We start from the raw sequence: 20,336 nt of genomic DNA, 5'->3' as shown, positions 1-20,336 counted from the left end.
TGTTTTTACTCGTTCATTTTCTTTCGAATCAAAACAGCTCCATCGATAATCGGCCATTTTCAAGACCAATATCGGGAAACCGATATGTATATCGACCTATAACAACTTTTATACTTTTATATTTTTTTATTTATCGTTATAGGTGAGTAAAAATGTCCGTAATGGGCTTAGAAGTTTTTTATTATTATTTACAAACATTTTTTAACGTCTTTAATACATTCACAATGTTCGATAGTTTTCTATATAATCCGTTTAATACCATTAGAGACCTTTTACCCACCCCAAGTTGTAACAAATTTTATGAATTATTCTCAGCACAATCGCTCAAATTTACCAAAACATCAACTTTGAAAAAATACCTTTTTTTAAAGACCAGAGAAGCGTTTTTTTAACGGTTTTGTAAAATTTCCCCGCACTTAGCGCTTTCTTAAATACGTCATGATTTAGTTCCAGATTAATACACATCTAAAGAAACTCTGAATTAAAACTAAAACGATTCAGTGATTCACTTGACAAATCGCGTTCCCGCCAAAAAGTTTGTCCCTATTCAATTCCAGTTTCCTGTTTATATTCGCGCGCTATTACATGTCAATGGTCGAGACAAACGGATGGGCCAATTTCGATTTTTGAATTTCAAATAATGGAAGGCATTCGGAACGACCGTTGCATGTGATCTCCTTTTTTCCGTAATGACATCTCTTTTTGGCGGGTATTGTCACATTGTTGATGTTTATACGCCATTTTTTTGTACATAATTACGAGTACTAGTGGTCCCTCGGTAGTCGAAATTCGACTATAATTATTTGAAATTAGAAGTAAGACTTCTATAACCACAAATTTCGCCAAGACTGCACTTTGGACAAATATTAATAAAGAAGACAAACAATATTTAATCTATTCTGAATTTGACCACAGACTATAAGCAATAAGAACAGTTTGACAATAAACAAATAGTATGCATGCGTGTGTGTCAAATACATGGTGTATAATGTTTTTTTTTTTAATTAATTTAATGTATTTTTTATGCATAATATAAATAAAAAATATAAACATTCTGCACTCCTTCTCTATATTCTCTATAAGTGTGGGAAATTTCATAATCTTCCGTCCGCGCAATTTTCGAAAAAAAGGGTACAAAGTTTTTGCTTCACGTATTAATATATAGATTACTAACTAAGATGCGTCTGGTTCGTACGTTGGTCTTCTTTATCTTCCTGTACGGGGTGGAGACTTGGTGTCTCAGGAAAAAGGAACGCAAAAAGATTGAGGCGTTTGAAATGTATTTCTGGAGAAAGCTGCTACGCATTCCTTGGACAGCTATGAGAACCAATGTCTCCATCCTCGAAGAGCTGAAGGTCACCAAGCGCCTGCTGACTATGTGCCAGGAAAAGATCCGGAGTTTCTTTGGGCACATAATGCGATCCTCATTTCACAGCCTGGAGAAACTCACAATTCTCGGACAACTAGAGGGGAAGCGCGCTAGAGGAAGAGCGCCAGCTAGATGGGTTGACCAACTCAAGGAGGTGACTGGAGGCCAGATACAGGGAGCGGTACATATGGCGCAGAACCGGACCGAGTGGAGAAGATTGACATACAGTCACGATCCTCAGCATTGAGGGAACGACCAGAAAGAAAGAATTAATATATAGATTAAGCACACAGATTCCCAAACATTTTGGGATAGGCCAGAAAAATAAAATTTATGCGTAGATAAGAGATACTGCTTTTGCTAATGCATATAGCATTAAGATGCCGCAAGGTAATGATATGTTTTGATAGAAGATACAGGATAGGGCGTTCTTAAGTTTCCACCTCTCGGAATAGCTGGCGGGAATGTCTATAAAATTCCTGCTAACCATCACGTTTCAGTCGTAGGCTGTATGTCAAAATTAAAAAGAGACAAAACAACAAAAATTCCCAATTAAATAACAATCGTGACGTGACTTAGGGCTGTCCCCCAGCACGGTCGAGTTAATTGAGCCACTCGAGCACAACTCCAATTAATGCCAGCCCTAGTTACGAAACAATGCAACGGGCGACGTTCGTGCTTCCCGAGCGCGATATTACAGCTTTTGTAAGCTTGATTGCTTGATTATTGTTGGCTTTTTAGCTTTAGGGTTTCGAATATATGACGACTTTAGAACCGTGACGTGAGATCTAATTTTGTACCAAAAATAGATTTTAATGTATTCGTGTCAAGTGTCATGGAGTGTTTTTTTATGCAGTGGACGAATTGGAGGACTATATTTTGTTATCAATTGTTGCGTGATCGATCCTAGTTGTGAAATGGTTACTAGAGCTCATAGACATCACGCCGTGGTGGCCGTCACCCACCTTGAGACATGAGGTCGATGACTCAATTACATTGTATATCGGTTGTCCCGCCGTTCAATCAGTAACGCGTGACAGCTAACGCCCCCTACTGCCAGTAATTATGTTTTATGATTATTACGGGTTGGATCTTTACAAGACGAGGTTATTCCTTCATTGAGTAAGACATTCGTAAACATGGTTTACTGGTGGTAGGACCTCTTGTGAGTCCGCGCGGGTAGGTACTACCGCCCTGCCTATTTCTGCCGTGAAGCAGTAATACGTTTCGGTTTGAAGGGTGGGGCAGCCGTTATAACTATACTGAGACTTAGAACTCCTATCTCAAGGTGGGTGGCGCCATATAGGTTGTAGCTGTCTATGGGCTCCGGTAACCACTTAACATCACGTGGGCCGTGAGCTCGTCCACCCATCTAAGCAAAAAATAAATTACTGCTGCACATCACGGCAGAAATAGGCTGGATGGTGGTACCTACCCGCGCGGACTCCCAAGAGGTCCTACCACCAGTGATTACGCAAATTATAATTTTGCGGGTTTGGTTTTTATTACACGATGTCATTCCTTCACCGTGGAAGTCAATCGTGAACATTTGTTGAGTACGTATTTCATTAGAAAAATTGGTACCCGCCTGCGGGATTCGAACACCGGTGCATCGCTACACAAGAACGCACCGGACGTCTTATCCGTTAGGCCACGACGACTACATGCTTTTCAAGCACTCGCACTAAAAGTTGTGTACTCTGAGCGGCTTACCTCGCTGCGGATTGTGCGGGGGCGGCACCGAGGCGTACGCCCTCTCCCTCGGCAGATGATGTCCCAGCATCCTGCGCCCGGCCGACTCCAGACTGGCCACGGTGTTGGAGCGCACCATGCCTGTCGACCGCACTTGGGATGATTATTTCAACTCACTAAATTCTAATAACAAATGACGTCACCACGCGAGCTGTATCCGTCACAGTTCTACAAGCGTCAATAAAACTTTGGGCAATAATTGAAATGTCAATGTACGGTAGGTATCTGTCTAAGTGAGATTGTCATTGATTATACAATTTTTTATAGGAGTATAGATACAAATTCCTAATAATACTGAAAACATGTGCAAATTTTCGTATATATTACGTAAATCATGAATAAAAAATGGTGGAGCAGGAGCTAGGGGTCTTGGGCATGACGTGGGAGGAGCTAGAACAGACTGCCCAAGACCGATATAAATGGAAAAATTTGATTCGAGCCCTACACCCCAGCAGAGGGTAATAGGAAAGAATGATGATGATGATGATGATGATGAATAAAAAATGTGCTGTCGTCAATTGTCAGGTATATAATATGTCTATGTAAAAAAAGTATTTCAATTTTAAAATATGCTGCTTAATCCCTAATATCCCTAAACTAGTTAAAAAATAACTAAAATTATTGTTCATGTAATGTATTAAGTTATTGTCATCTGTGACAAATTTTGATACAATTGAGTTAGTACAGTAGTTTTAAAAATTGTAAACGTCAAATAGATTATTTTACTGAATTAGACACTAGATGGCGCGTGACAATTGATTATGATAAAATATATTTAGAGTTTGTGTGTGGTGTGGTAAAAAGCATTACCTACTTTATTTGAATGAGCACAACGCTTGCTCAACTCATAAGGAGTGAAGTTCATTTAAGATTACCTATCTGCGGTCTCCAGTTCCGGTGCTCCCTCTGGTCGAGGGCTCCGGGCTTGAGCACCCGGGGCGGCGCCGTGGCGCGCTGCAGCCGCCGCGCCGGGAACACGAACTCGTCCGGGTACTGCGGGTCCTCGAACCGCACCACCACCACGCGGTTACCCAGCACCGGCGCCAGACCCACCACCGGGGACGGCAGCTGTCTGCGGGGACGTCACATACGCAATTTAATTTGGACAAGGAACAGTTCACTGGTGGTAGGACCTCTTGTAAGTCCGCGCGGATAGGTACCACCGCCCTGCATATTTCTGCCGTGAAGCAGTAATGCGTTTCGGTTTGAAGGGTGTGGGGGAAGTATAGTTACAGGGCAGCCGCTGTAACTATACTTGAGACCTTAGAGCTTATATCTCAAGGTGGGTGGCGCATTTACGTTGTAGATGTCTATGGGCTCCAGTAACCACTTAACACCAGGAGGGCTGTGAGATCGTTCACCCATCTAAGCAATAAAAAAAAGTTTTCTTTTTATCTCAGTATTGGACACCATCAATTGCAAATGAATGACACTGACCCCCCAATGAGCACGTTGTCAGCGCTCAGCATCACGTTCCCCCTCACCCCCTCCGACTGGTAGGGGTACTTCTGTTTGTCCTCGATGAGCTTTCGGAGGTCCTGCTGAGCTTCCTCGTACAGCCCCAGGATGTATTCGTAGCTTTGATTCCCGGTCGACACGTAGAGTCGGTCGTGGCCTCGTATGTTCCGTTGTACTGGGAATAATAATACTTATTACTCTGGAGTTAAAGATCAGAATTGTCGTTAAGTTTTATAAATTTGAGAAATGATAATAAAAAACAGGTTCTCGAGCCTGTGGATATTTGTCGGGCCCGGTACAGAGACGATACCATTGAACACGTATATCGGATCAGAGTATCAGAGGGTCACAAATCACTCACTTTCAGCTTGCGTCAGCTCCTTATAGTAGGGCTCCAGGGCTTTGAAGAGTCTGTTTTCGTCGACGAAGGGCAGGAGGGCGACGCCCTGCCACGCGAACTTCTTGCCGTTCAGGTCGATCTTGAAGTCCGTCGGATAGAAGTCGATGATGGGAGAGAACTGAGGAACAGACAGCGTTGGTCAGTGATTGCACTCGGTGTGTGTGTGTGTGGGCGGCACGTGCGGGTACTGACCGGGTCACTCATGAGGCGCGCCCAGGGTCGCGGCACGTGCTGCGCGCTGGCGGCCGGGAACACCCCCATCAGCTGCTCCAGCGGACGGAACTGCACAAAAGGGGACCGGGTGAAGAGCTCCGCCATTACCTTTCTTACATAATTATTATGATATGCACATTACAAATAAAACTAGTTCTACAATTACAACTCATTAAATATTTAAACAAACAAAAAATACTAGATTAAACTGCAAAAGTTGTTTGAATGATGTCTACAACTCGTTGATACTATACATATAACGTTTTCTCCATTGAAATATGTACTTAACATATGACTTCCACAAAGAAGAAATGACTCGATGAAATGACTGATGTTCACGAATGACTTCCACAAAGAAGAAAAAACATCGCGTAGAAAAAATATGATTTGCGGTTGTAATTAACGGATAGAGCGTAACCTAAGCCCGCAGGGGTGCGTATCAGCACCCGGTACACGTCACACGGCTATGACAGCCATTACACTACATGTCGCGAGGTGGGTGGCTGTATTCGTGTTGTTGACGACTTTTTTTTTAATTATTAATTCCTTAATATAAATATTTTTTCAAGCTTTACAATTTAAATATTATTTCTAAATAAAAATAATAACAGGCAAATTGTTACAAAAGCCTATATTTGAGTCGACTATTATCAAAGCCGGCAATGTGACTTTTGGACAATTATTGGTAAATCAGAAAAACGAATTATTGACTTTGTATTCCATTGGCAGTCACAAAACTCTTCGGAACGACATCTTAGATAAATAACAGGTTAAGTATTAACCTTTATTTAATGCAGGTTTTGAACCGTATTTTTTGAAGGAGACGATTATATTCAAATCAATCTGTATTGAAATATCAATAAATTTTTTTTGTCCAAATGCACAGATTGCCACCTTTGATAATAGAAGACTCATTTATCTTAAGCATTTATGAAAAGTCGGGTTTGCTTTATATTTCGAGAGAAACGTCAAAAGTAAAATTGAAATCATTAAACGCCTTTTTTCTCAAAAGTGTCTCCAAGGCACTTACTGTATATATCACAAGCACGGCAGTGTGGTTTAAGGTAACCACTTAACAGCAGGTGGGCCGTAGGCTCATACACAAGCAATAAATAAGCAATTGGATACCGGTTGAGTTCCCTTCTCGAACTGTGTGGACAGGCCGCATATGTTGACGAAGTCGGACGCGAAGGGCGCGTAGTGGTACGGGAAGTACCACTTCCAGCTCGCGCAGCCCTGGTAGTAGTACCGGAGCACCCAGCACAGGCCCCGCACGTACTGCAGCGCCACACGGTACCTGCCCAGGGAAGAGGTCGATCTGATGGTCACACTTGTAGCCAGCCGCACACAATACCGGGATCAGCTGCCTTAGTGGGTCAGTGAGGGTCGGGGGTGAAAAGGGGCCGGGTGTAATGGGGGGACAGTGGGGGCCGAGGGTGAGTTGGGGCCAGAGGCAGTGGGGGCCGAGGGTGAGTTGGAGCCCGAGGCAGTGGGGGTCAGGGGCAGCGCGTTCCTGGCGGACCCAGCACTGGACTGTTCTTCTGATTTGTCTTATCATAGGGTTTGAGGCGAAATGCATATATAATTTAGTTTTGTAACATCTAGATATACAAAACTTTAATTCCGTGAGACTGACACACGTTTGTCAATTAAGGTTCCCAATAGGTCACTGCTCGAATTAAAAACAACTGAAACGCTAGAACATTATGAATAACCTGAACTCCAGATTGTTCCGGGTGACTTCAAACTTGCTCTCATAGTATCTCTCCTTGAAGCCCTCCTCCCAGAGCCGGACCTCGTCGTGCTTGTCCTCGTCCTCCTCCTCCTCCTCGTCCAGCCCCGCCGCCGCCGCCGACCGCTTCCTGCTGCGACTCTCGCCCTCCTTCTGTTCAATCACAACTTTAAGTGAACTACGAATATTAAGGTTATTTCAAAGTTCCGCACATGGTAGTGTTGAGTCTCTATATCGGGCAAAGATTAATAAGACACGTCTTCAGTTAAGTAACTAACGTATATTGCAGTGATTATCAAACTTATTTCTTTTACCGCCCCCTTTGAAAATCAATTATTTTTCAGCGCCCCCATTTTTTATACACCCCTAAAACTTTAAAACCACAATTTCATTAATTTAATTAATAAATGTTGTATTAATTTTAGTAAATGTAGTACCACGTAGTACATAATTATGTATTTGTAGATCCTATTATTGTTTCTTCATATTATTATATGTCCATACATCGCTACAGAGCGTGTATTTATAAATTTTCAAAGTAAAAATGAATTCTTCTCATCAATATGTTTGTTTAAATTCAGAATTACCAAAATAAATTGCTAGTTCACTGTACTATTACTATGCTAATTTATTAGAACGAAACTATTTTTGTTGAATATCTTCCTCATTAATATAAGATTCTCATCATAAGATAATTAAAAATTTATTAGCTAGAAATGGATCCTCCGAAAAGGACCTCAGAAGGCGAATCAGTATGGCAAAGAGAGCTATGTCCCAAATGGACCGTGTTTGGGCGGACAGAAACATCTCGAGGAATACCAAAAAGCAGCTCGTCACCTCCCTCGTCTTTTCCATTTTTCTCTACGGCGCAGAGACTTGGACCCTCAAGAAAGCCGATCGCCAACGCATCGACGCGTTTGAGATGTGGTGGTGGAGGAAAATGCTCGGGATTCGTTGGACAGAACACAGAACCAACGAATCCATTCTTACCGAGCTCAAGATTCCAATGCGCCTCAGCACTACATGCGCGCGGAGAAGTTTCGAGATCTTTGGAGATATTGCCAGAAAGAGAGGTGACAATCTGGAAAAGCTGCTGGTAACAGGCAAGGTATGCGGGAGAAGGCACAGAGGTAGAAATCCAATGCGCTGGTCGGACCAAATACGCTCCACTCTCAATATCTCAGTCCACGTTGCTATCCTCACAGCCGAGGACAGGCAGTAATGGCGCAAGATGATGCAGGAGAAAGTTATTAGAGGAGGCCATGACCCTCAGCACTGAGGATTATCGACGCAAGAAGGAAGGAAACTACGAAAAATAAATTAATATCATTTCGTATTATAGACAAATATGGGTAATTTTTCACAGAATTTTAGTTTATAATTTAGAACTGGTTCAAATAAAAACCGCCGCATAAGTCAGCATTTTTATTATTTGTAATAATTAATATCTATATTATAAAGATACTAATATTATAATATCTTATATTATAATTATCTTTATAATACTAATATTATAAAGAGGAAAGATTTGTTTGTTTGTTTGTATTCAATAGGCTCCGAAACTACTTAGCCGATTTGAAAAATTCTTTCACTGTTTGGAAGCTTCACTATTCCTGAGTGACATAGGCTATAATCTTTTTTGAAAAAAATTAGTTATCCTTACTACAATTCCAATAATTTAATACAAGGTGTAAAAAAAATTTCCTAAAATATTATTTACGTCGCGTACGTACGAAAACTATTCATGATAGAATAAAATAATGTACTACGATTTTGTAGAAAACCTTATTATTTACAAAAAGTGTCGCGACAGCATATGTCTAACTAACACTTATTGCGGCATAACTAAAAGTTACTAACTAAAAGTTATGCCGCAATAAATGTTCTTTTATTTAAAAAAATGCCCCTGTTAAAACACGGAGTGCCCCCTTACCTTCGCCGACTGGTGGCTTCCTACTTGGAGGACAGATCGGTCACATATACTGGACACGGTGGGATCGTGCACAGGCTCCCGGTCGTGCGCGATGTTCCACAGGGGTCGGTGCTCGGCCCCCTTTTGTGGAATATCGGGTATGACTGGGTACTGAGAGGTGCCCTCCTCCCGGGCCTAAGCGTAATCTGTTACGCAGACGACACGCTGGTCGTGTCCCGGGGTTTTGCTGAGATTGCTCGTCTTGCCACCGTTGGGGTGGCGCATGTCGTCGGCAAAATCAGGAGATCGGGCCTCGACGTGACACTCAGTAAATCCGAGGCCATGTGGTTCCACAGGCCCCGGAGAGTGCCACCTGTAGATGCCCATATCGTGGTTGGAGGCGTCCGTATCGGGTCGGGGTGCAGTTGAAGTACCTCGGCCTCATTCTGGAGAGTCGTTGGACCTTTCGTGTTCACTTTCAGAACCTGGTCCCTCGTTTGTTGGGGGTGGCCGGCGCGTTAAGCCGGCTTCTTCCCAACATCGGGTGGCCTGACCAGGTGACGCGCCGTCTCTATACGGGAGTGGTGCGGTCAATGGCTTTATACGAGGCGCCCGCGTGGGGCCAGTCACTGGCCGTGGGGGTAGCGAATTTGCTGCAACGGCCGCAACGCACCATCGCGGTCAGGATCATCCGTGTTTATCGCACCATCTCTTTCGAGGCGGCGTGTGTACTGACTGGGACGCCGCCTTGGGTCCTGGAGGCGGAGGCGCTCGCCGCTGACTATCAGTAGCGGGCTAACCTTCGTGCCCCGGACGTGGCACGTCCCAGCCCCAGTGTGGTCAGAGCGCGGAGGGCCCAATCTCGACGGTCCGTGCTGGAGTCATCGTCCAGGCGGCTGACCGATCCTTCGGCTGGTCGTAGGACCGTCGAGGTGATTCGCCCGGTTCTTGTGAATTGGGTGAATCGCGACAGAGGACGCCTCACTTTCCGGCTCACGCAGGTACTCACTGGGCATGGTTGCTTCGGTGAGTTCCTACACCGGATCGGAGCCGAGCCGACGGCAGAGTGCCACCATTGTGGTTGCGACTTGGACACAGCAGAGCATACGCTCGTCGCCTGCCCCGCATGGGAGGGGTGGCGGCGTGTCCCCGTCGCAAAAATAGGAAACGACTTGTCGTTGCCGAGTGTTCTGGCATCGATGCTCGGTGACGACGAATCGTGGAAGGCGATGCTCGACTTCTGCGAGTGCACCATCTCACAAAAGGAGGCGGCGGGGCGCGTGAGAGATGCACAGGCCCGCCCCCGTCGAGCGGGGTCCAGGGAGGCGGATCTCGCCCAAGCCCTGGCCCTCTAAGTGTTTCGGGACTCCCTCACGTGTCGGCCTGGGGACCGGCGAAGGGGGCCTAAGAAGACGACGTGCAAGCTGCTCTGCATACGTTTTACGTATGAGCATCCGGGTGATGGAAGGCCGGCTATCCCCAACCCACCCTGGTTCTGACCCAGCGGGGTATTCCGTAGGATAGACCATTCTAACCGGCGCCATCTAGGCGGGCTTCGGACAGCCTGCCGACCGAGAGGGCTGGTGGTCGTGGCGCCGACGACCGGCAGTCCGGCATCCCGAGGGGGAGGGTGATGGGAGAGATGTGCTCCGCACTAAACACTTCACTTTCCCCCTTTGCCTTTTCATGAGCTCTGTCTCATGCGAGGTTCGGATGCTGGTTGTTGAGCGACAGGAGGTTTTAGTTGGTACGATTCCGACATGCCCCGCCCTCCATCCCCAGTGAAGGGCGGAAGCCCGGCGATTTCCGGCGAAAAAAAACGTGTGGCTCTCGGGAACTGCGGTGGTAAAGCTATTGCATAGCATTTTTTATGAACTTATAACATTATAATCAGACAATGATAATTTAATATTAAAACAATAATAAAACAAGACCACGCTATATTAAACCTTAATAAAGGCAAAACCTTAACTGTCCCCTTCACACTCATAAGCTAAACCGCGCGAGAGAGAGATGGGCAGACTTTTTATGATTCTCATGCAGTGTGACATCACGCCACGCGCTTATTCACAAACACTACACAAGCGCAACGTATGAATGTATTGAACGCGAGCTACATGGTAGGCGGGGTGAGGGGTATTAGGTTTTTTTCGTTATGGAATTTCATGATTCGGGCGCCGCGCTCAAGGCCCGCGATAAAAGCTATGCAATAGCTTAAAAATGTATGAACTTATGTTTATGGACCTAGTGCTGTGTCTGTGAGAGTAGCACAAATTTGGTTTAAGCGTTTTCAATCCGGAAATTTTGATGTCAAAAATGCACGTCGCTCTGGTCGCCTTATTACGGATAAAATCAATGCCATTTTTGAAAAAGTGGGGCAAGATCGGCATATCAGTAGTTACAACGTAACTGAAGAACTGGGAATTGACCACAAAATAGTTATGGCACATTTGAAAAAAACTGGGTACACAAAAAAGTTCACTGAAAGAAACCTAATGAACCGTGTACTCATTTGTGATTCTTTATTACGACGTAATGAAACCGAACCATTTTTGAAGAAGCTGATAACTAGTGATGAAAAGTGGATCACGTACGACAAGAACGTACGAGAAAGGTTGTGGTCAAGGGCCGGTCAGGCTTCACAGACTCTGGCGAAACCCGGGTTAACTCGGAACAAGGTGATGCGTGTGTGTGTGGTGGGATTGGAAGGGCATTATACATTATGAGCTATTACCACCAGGCAGAACCATCGATTCTGAACTCTACTGCGAACAACTGATGAGATTAAAGCAAGAAGTTGAGAGAAAGCGGCCGGAATTAATCAACAGAAGGGGTATGGTTTTTCATCACGATAACGCTAGACCTCACACATCTTTAGCCACTCAGCAAAAATGAAGACAGCTTGGCTGGGAGGTGTTAATGCATCGGCCGTATAGTTCTGACCACGGTCAGAACGGTAACGAAACAGGTAGAAATCTGAAGGTGCGTGCACCTTCAGATTTCTACCTGTTTCGGTCTCTTCAGAATTCTTTAGGCAGTGTCAGGTTAACATCACGAGAGGACTGCCAAAACCAATTGTCGCGGTATTTTGATCAGAAGCCCCAAAATTTCTATAGCAATGGGATAATGTCCCTACCTAAAAGATGGCAAAAAGCTATCGAACAAAATGATACCGACATACTTTAGTTAAATGTGAATAAACTATATTAAAAAATGTTGTGAATTTTCTTAAAAAATGCGAAGAAACTTTTTCCCCAACCTATTATTATATAGAAATAAAATAGTACAATGTTTACAATAAGTGAGCTGTTTAGGCTTACTATACTATACTATTTGACATTTGACGGTAATGGGTAAATTGTAAAAAATAATAATCTAAGACAAGTTTTTGAACAATAATTATATACGTATTTCCATTTTATATAAAAATTATGATTCCCACATCAGTAATTTCTTATAAAATGGTAGGAAAATGCTTTAAAATGCCCTTATGTTAGAAACAAGAAAGAAAGTAAAGAAAACCTCAATTTGTGTTAGTTTACGTATGTGTAATATTTTAAAACTCTGCATGGTAGTTTTTTTCTAATCTTTAAAATAATTTCTGGTGCAATGTAATTAAGGTAAAATTGCTCTAATTTTTTAACTATCATCGATCATGTTCCGCAGAAACTTGTTACAACTTGATTGCGTACGGTGTGTGGGCTATCCTACGAAATCTATGTTAATTATTTTAAATTTTATAACATCATACAGGGTAGAAATATAAACTAATTATTCGTTATTGTGTAGTAGGTGAGTTTTAATTTTAGTAAAATTTAAAATACTATAAAGTAAATGAAATTACAAATTTTATAGCGCCCCCCTAACCCACATCAACGCCCCCCATTTTTTCGTGGGCCCCTTAACGCCCCCCTCTAGGTTTCAAACGCCCCCCAGGGGGCGTTATCGCCCACTTTGAGAAAGACTGGTATATTGGGATTACAACCTCACCAACAATCCCGAAACTGACGTAGCATTACTGCAATATAATTATCGCTAACACATACATATAATTATTAGTTGCTATGGGAACATTTGTGGTCCCTACAGTAGCAAAGCAATCCTTATTTTTTGGAGTAGCCAGGGCAGACGAGCTCCCGATTCGTTTGATATTAAGTTTTAATTTATATTTGGGTCAGGACGTAATTGTCGGCTATTTGATGAGACAAACAAAGAAGCCCCTAGATATCTCAATGTTTTTTTGGCTTAGATGGGTGGACAAGCTCACAGCCCGCCTGGTGTTAAGTGGTTACTGGAGCCTATAGATATCTACGCAGTAATGCGTTTCGGTTTGAAGGGTGGGGCAGCCGTTGTAACTATAATGAGACCTTAGAACTTATATCTCAAGATGAGTGGCGCATTTACGTTGTAGATGTCTATGGGCTCCAGTAACCACTTAACACCAGGTGGGCTGTGAGCTCGTCCACATATCTAAGCAATAAAAAAAAATAAAAAAAAAATGTAAATGCGCCATACACCTTGAGTGAGTAAGTTCTAAGGTCTCAGTATAGTTACAATGACTGTCCCACCCTTCAATCCGAAACGCATTGGTATCTACCCGTGCGGACTCACAAGAGATCCTACCACCAGTACTAACATGTTTCGTGAACATTTGTAAAGTACGTATTTCATTAGAAAAATTAGTGTCTACATGCCGGGTTCGAGCCCCAGCACAGCCGCATCGCTTGACGCGAATGCTCCGGTCTTTCATCCAGTCTGTATCTCCGTACGGGGAATCTTTAGCACTTGTGTTTATGTTATAATACTCTATGTAAAAATGAATATTAAATTTTTTATTTAGTATTTCAAAAAAAAGACTTGCCCGCTGAGTTTCTTGCCAGTTCTTCTCAGGACGGAGGCCAGTTTTTGTGAATTGGCGGTAGTTCTTTTTGACGTTCAACAAGTATGTACTTTCATTTATGTTGAATAAGTTTTTTTTATTTATGACTGTGCAGATGAGCAGGGTTTCAACACTCTTTGTAATAAAAATAGAATGGGTATTCGATGCGGGGTGTACCTGTGCGGCGGCGTGCATGCCGGCGACGCGCAGGTCGGCGGCGGCCCGGCGCGCGTCCCGCAGCGGCGCCGCGCCCCGCCCCACCGCCTGCCAGCAGACACTGTCATGTGAGCTCCAAGCTAAATCAACTTTATGTTTATTGACATTAGGTTCATTTGTTCAACACACTGAAGTATTACATTTGCATGCAGTGCAAGAGTACCAGTATATTTGCATTTACTAAATTATATTTACTATGATATTATAATTATATCCCATTGTTTACATATGGTAATTAATTAGCTTTTTCCAATGCCATTGTTGTCAGTCTCAAATTTATAAAAAGCTTCAGGTATTAAAATAGATATTCTGTTACATGTAATTATCATATTTAAAGCAAAATAGAGTTGCTAACTATAACATTTTAATCAATTGGAAGAAAATTAACAGTAAAACAATGGTTATTTACTAAGATTTCAATTGACTTTTCAGATGAACCCAAAAAGCCACATCTAGTGGCTTTGTTTAATTTTTCCACCCTTGTGCACTTTATGAAAGAACTCTGCGCCGGCGCATGAAAGGACACGGCTAGATCAAAACATTAGGGTCATTTTAGACCATGTGATCCAAGGCAGAAATAACAATGATGGCAATGCTGACCATGGGAGCTCTAAGATAATAACTACTTGACAGTGAAGATTCGATGGTCGCAGAAATATAACAGAGCGGCCAGAGCAGTGGCGTCACACGTGACCGCCATTCCTAACGTTACCGTCGCCTACCTCCGGGGCAAACTGCGTGTTCTCCAGCAGCTCGAAGTTGACCCGCTGCTGTTTCTTCTTGGCTTTGTCCCTCGCTCTGAAGCTCAGCTCGTTCTGATGCCTTCGCTTGAATATCTCGTCCTCCACGTGACCCAGCTCCGTCATTATGACCTGCACGCGGTCCAGCTCCACATCTCCCGAATCGGTTATCCAGCCCTGAGTAACAACGTTTATGAATTAGGACTGATTAGACAAAATCATACATAGCCCATACAAACCTTGCATGTCTGAAGCCCAAAATAGTAGTTAATGCAATTTGGACTTTATCTTAAATAACTCAAGTTTAACAATAACATTAATGTCAGTGTTTATGTGTTATGACATGTGTCCAAGTGGGCCAGAACCTTATCTGTCCCAGTATGCGGTTTAGCGACGGATGTGAGACTTTTTGGCGGGAACGCGAGGAGTGAAGTTGTGTGATTTGTTTTATTTTGTCTATTTAGTGTTTCTTCAGGTTTAAATATGTAAAAACGGTGATTTATTAACTGTTTAATATCTGTGAAAGTGCACAAATGTGGGAAAATGAAACAAAGCCGTTGGACGTAACTTCTCGGGATCCTCCAAAAAGTCCACTGAAAAAATCTTAGTAAATTACCACCATTTTACTGAGATTATATTTCATCCCATATCATCTCAATTCATTTCATTTAATTTCATCCCAGTTGATTAATGTCTCAAATTAATCATCTTCATTTCATTTCACTCCATAATATCATTTTTCATAAAAATATGAATAATATAAATTAAAATAAGACATGACTTAAAGGTCTCAGTTACCAGGTCATAAAATCTCTTTAAAAAAAAGGGACGGATGTATGTCATCAGTTGTACCTACTGTACTGCTGCTCGCACTGCCATCTCCCCCCAAAATCCACACTGTACTGCTATAAGATGGTGACGCAAAAACGAACCTTGGTCTTGTAAACGCATTTCTTGTACAAGTTGACCAGCCTGTCCACGGCCCCCTCGCGGATCTCGAGGCTGGGCAGGTGCGGCAGGAAGTCGTTCCCCACGAAGAAGCACATGAACACCCAGTCGTCCAGGGCGCGCTCGAAGTCGTACGGAAACGGAAGGTTCGGCATCTTCGCAGATATTTATTGTATAGAAACCATTCTCAAGGATTGCATTAAGAAATTTGGACTTACACTAAAGTACTACATTACATTAAAATTTGATACCGGTTTTTTTGTTGTTTCAGTTGAGAAAATGTTATTATACCACACAGGTGGTATAATAACATTTATTATACCACACACGGGATCGACAGATTGCAATACAAAATAAAATTTCTTTTTATATATATTAAATTGTCTCTGAAGTCAGATGAGCATACAGCTCACCCAATAGTGGTTGCATCAAGGCTCATGAACATGAGCAAGGGTAAAGCCGGTACCTACTGCTCAGGGTTCTTTTATAACTTTGTTGGATATACAACACGCCATAACTCTCAGAAAACACGATGTACGGTATGTGGCAAAAAAAGAATCTGAAACATATTTCGTCTTTTCGCATTAAAAATGTACAATTTCCAAAAATATTCGAAATTGAGTTAATATGTGAAATCATTTGGTATCACTAGTATTTTTCTCATAAATTATATCAAAAGGGCTTAGTTTAGTTTTAATTTTTGTTTTTTTTTTACTTAACCTCTGTTTTGACTACTATTAACAAAATTAATACATCATTTTATCTTACTTTAAAAGACAGATAATGTAACTGGAAAAAATAAAAAATAAATGTTGCAAAGATGATTAATAATACAAATACATGTTAGTCACATGTTAAACCTTTAAAACACTCTCCTGTAAAATTAGCAAGTTTTGAGATTCTACAGTTTTAATGCAAGAAGACAATTTATAGTCTACATCTGCTTAGGTCCATGTACCCTACCTGCAGCTCTCTCTCCAAATACTCCCGGAGCACGCTGAGCCGGACGAATATAAAGTTGTCCTGGTTCCCGAACGCCGGATCGGAACGAACGACTGACGCGTCCGGGTTCGTTCCCGTGCATTCCTTCATTTCGTGACCTGTGAGATATTTAAAGTTAACATTAATATTTTCACTACTAGTTAATGATATTATGTAAAAATATCACATTTCTCTTTTGACACTTTTTATAAAGAAGACAAAATTGATATTGAACCAAAAAAAATCACTTAAGTTCATGCCAATGTTAAGCAAAGGAAGCAAACAAAACCTTGCTCAATTTTCAAACGTATCCAAATGTTAGGTACACATTAATATAATATAAATCAGTAATGAAATGTACCAAAATCTTATATTCTTTCTTTGCTTAATAATGGAAATTGATTTACATTACCTATTTATATTATATTATTTAGGAGCACCCTGTATATTAAATATTATATATTACATACATATATAATTGATCTAGAAAGAAGATTTTCTACTAACCAAGTTGCCCGCAAACATCACAGGGTCTCGGTTTATTAGGCTTGAATTCCTCACGGATGATAGTGAAGTTTGGCTCGTGAGTGGCCAGACCCAGCATGATTAAATCAGCATCAGCACCGCACAAAACATGCTGAGTGTTTGGGTCGTGGTCTGGTTGCGCTGTTGAAGGGATTATAGAGTTTTCTTAGGTTGTAAAGTTAGTCTGATAAATAGTATGTCATCTATTGGATTAATTCAAGGTTAATTCAAATTTTAAGCATAGAAACATCAAAATACACTATGCACATTTCATTGTAACAAACAAAATAGTTATGAGTTAAATCACCTACAGGTTTATGTTCTGTTTATTTTGCCACATAACTCCCAAATGTTCTGGGTCAATCGGTGATACAGCTTTTATACATTATCATTGAGATTTTCAGAGTGTCTCACGGTTAGTGAGAACATTAAGGTTCAGATATCTGTAGTGAGATAACTCAACAAACAGACTCAATATCAAATGGGCTGTGAAAAGTCTGTCCATTTCAAAAATAAAGTAATATCAATTTAATTAATAATGTCAATTATTACTGTAAAATTGAGGTTTATTACATTACAGTTTACTCAAAATCTGACGGTTAAATTGTCTTGTGCGCCCTGATGATTAGGTACAATCACCGTACTTCTGCTGCAAAGCAATAATGTGTGCTAGTCTGGGCTCCAGTAACCAATGAACAGCAGGAGAGCTTGTTCAATCCTGTATACAAAAGAAACCTCCACTAATAAACGATAACTAACCTCTTTGTCTCCTAATGTAGTCCATAATCTTATGTTCTCCTTCCCCAGGAACATTTGCATCAGATAATATAACCTTAATGCCCTTCCATCCGGGGTCATTATTTAATCTAAAAAATTAACAATATTTTGAAATTATACAGGACAAGTTCTCCACAAGCACATTTTGTCCAACATCATAGGTGGCAGAGCATTTTGTGAGCCTTCCTATCACAATGCAGATTTTTTATCTAAGCGGTACTTTTCATCAATGTGTACGTCTGAAATAGGCTAAAGTCCTAGTGTTTTAGGCAGTAGACAGAGCATGTCTGTTAAAATTAATAAAAAATTTGTTCGACAATATTAATTTAACCTTGAATGAGCCAAAAATCACCCAAGGTGCACCGACAGCATGGTGAAGTGTTTCACCTTCATGACTGTCCCTCGGGATCAAACTTTGGACATTCATTATTATAAAAATTAGTCTTAGACCTCATATTTTGAAGGTTGTGTGGCAATATTGTGTTAACAGACTCCAGTTGCCACTTAATACCAATTGGATCTAGCTTGTTATCCTGAAGCAGTAAATAAAAAACGCAAAGTTGCTGGCAGAAGTCGCATGGATATAAGTAAAGAATCCCTACCTGTCATGTATGTAATAATGCAGACACTTGCTCAGTCTGTCCATGAACGGTGTCCCCGGTGTGATACAATTAGAATCAAAGTGAGCTTCCTTAGGCCTCTCTGGTGGTAAGTATGCTCCTTTAGCCTGAAGTTCATTACGGATGCGAGCCACTTCCTCAATCTTCTCTTGGGTTTCTTTGGACGCACGGAAACGTCGAGAACGTTGCTGGTTCATTTTAGCTCTTGGAGCCTTGAATTAAGATTCAAATTATTTTGATTGCAAATTTTTATTTTATTTCTATTTACTCATCCTTAGAATTTAGGTCATAATATCTATAGTCAAAGTTCCAATAAAGCTAATTATTTTACTAATGAAACACAAATAGACATTAATGACTGGGATTTGATTCATTAGTCATCCTTTTAAATACATAATTATATAAATCACAACTATAAATGCTATAATTTTGTAATGCATTCTAACCAGCTTATGTACATTTAATAATAACTTTATAAATTAATACATACCACTCCATCTATAGCCATATACAACAGTTTCCTAGGCCTCACAATACGAAAAAGTCTGTCAATGCATTCAAAGATGGCAACCATCATCTCATCCTCATCTTTTGGTGCTGGTTTATCCTCGGGATGGGTGCATGGATGGATGATACCATTCATGTCCAGGTATAAATTGTCAAACTCCACTCCATTTGGATTAGGGAGGGAGGAATCTACATATACTAACTGGCCATCTACGTCGGTTGGCTGAAACGTCAATTTTATTATATATTTTCTACCACTTTATACGTGACAAGTAGACGAAACAAATAATGGCAACAGCTGGACAACATGTTGAGTCTTGGCTGTAACATGTGACCAGTGGGGTCGAGACAGATGTTTATGTGTACTAGACATCTGTAATTACATTGAATGATTAAGGTCTTAAGTAAAATAGCATCCACTTGGTGGTGAGTGAATAATTAAAACTCTGAACGATGACATTTTCTTAGAATGGAGAAATGAATAATAGGAATGGAAATGTTGACAATCTTGTGAAACAATCTTCAGAACTTTAGTCATGCGCGTCATTTGGTTCTTTAGAGCTTAATCACAAGATGGAAGTTACCAATACCATTACTGTAATACAAGGTGAGCATTTTAACTAAACAAAAAAAGGCGCAGTTTTAGAGGTCGACTTGCGAAGAACAGCCCGACAACATTGCGTAATTATTGCTTTTCTTGTTAAAATACTTATTTTATAGTGATTTTCGATACAGGCACCACGTATATTTGTTTTGCTAGACCCTCAAAATAACTGTAAATAACGATTTTTAGGTTATTTTTCATTTACCTTTTGTTCAACACATTCCACTATTACACTTGGATATTTTCGGCTGAGCCAGCGGAAGAACGCTGGAACTCCCATTATGTAACACTCGTCTTAATTTTTATTGATGGTGATTAAATGTTTTTTGTGTTTTATTTGTCACGTATTCAACACAAACAAATCGACGCAGGTGCCATTTTAAGTAGAGAGAGAAAGCTGACAAACAAAGCAGGATAGCACTAAGAACACACTATTTCGTTCGGAAACAAGATTAAACCTTGATCATGGAGTTAATAAGTACCTACAATAGTAACTCTATGACCTTGATAGAGCACTTCTTAATAAAAAGAGAATTTTGTTCATTCTTTCCACCGATGTTAAGGCATACTAATAGTAATTGTCCAAAACAGAGTTTTAGTTTTATCTACCGAATCTGTGTGTATTGAAAATGTTTTTTTTTGCTTCACAAAATTTTGAAAGTTCCTATGTAGGTAATTTCTAATGAAGCTCAAAAGGCGTAAT

General features: G+C 41.2%; 1 protein-coding gene across 1 annotated transcript in view; it reads right to left on the bottom strand.

The window, feature by feature from the left end:
• Window positions 1–20,034, bottom strand: part of LOC101746473 (5'-3' exoribonuclease 2 homolog) — a 31,938-nt gene extending 11,904 nt beyond the window's left edge. Inside the window, exons 1-16 of the mRNA XM_012690015.3 lie at window positions 19,839–20,034; window positions 19,013–19,252; window positions 18,505–18,734; window positions 17,885–17,991; window positions 17,108–17,266; window positions 16,583–16,719; window positions 15,604–15,774; window positions 14,654–14,848; window positions 13,893–13,979; window positions 6,908–7,077; window positions 6,321–6,489; window positions 5,172–5,261; window positions 4,941–5,097; window positions 4,559–4,754; window positions 3,997–4,193; window positions 3,083–3,202 (exon numbers count right to left, since the gene is read on the bottom strand). Coding sequence (XP_012545469.1) covers window positions 3,083–3,202; window positions 3,997–4,193; window positions 4,559–4,754; window positions 4,941–5,097; window positions 5,172–5,261; window positions 6,321–6,489; window positions 6,908–7,077; window positions 13,893–13,979; window positions 14,654–14,848; window positions 15,604–15,774; window positions 16,583–16,719; window positions 17,108–17,266; window positions 17,885–17,991; window positions 18,505–18,734; window positions 19,013–19,252; window positions 19,839–19,913 — 2,500 coding nt within the window. The 5' untranslated portion in view covers window positions 19,914–20,034. The remainder of the gene's footprint in view (window positions 1–3,082; window positions 3,203–3,996; window positions 4,194–4,558; window positions 4,755–4,940; window positions 5,098–5,171; window positions 5,262–6,320; window positions 6,490–6,907; window positions 7,078–13,892; window positions 13,980–14,653; window positions 14,849–15,603; window positions 15,775–16,582; window positions 16,720–17,107; window positions 17,267–17,884; window positions 17,992–18,504; window positions 18,735–19,012; window positions 19,253–19,838) is intronic.
• Window positions 20,035–20,336: the final 302 nt, after the last annotated feature.

Source organism: Bombyx mori, chromosome 25 (assembly GCF_030269925.1).
Source record: "Bombyx mori chromosome 25, ASM3026992v2".
NCBI lineage: Eukaryota > Metazoa > Arthropoda > Insecta > Lepidoptera > Bombycidae > Bombyx > Bombyx mori.
The sequence above is the reverse complement of the archived record's forward strand: the minus strand, read 5'-3'. Positions and strand labels throughout refer to the sequence as shown.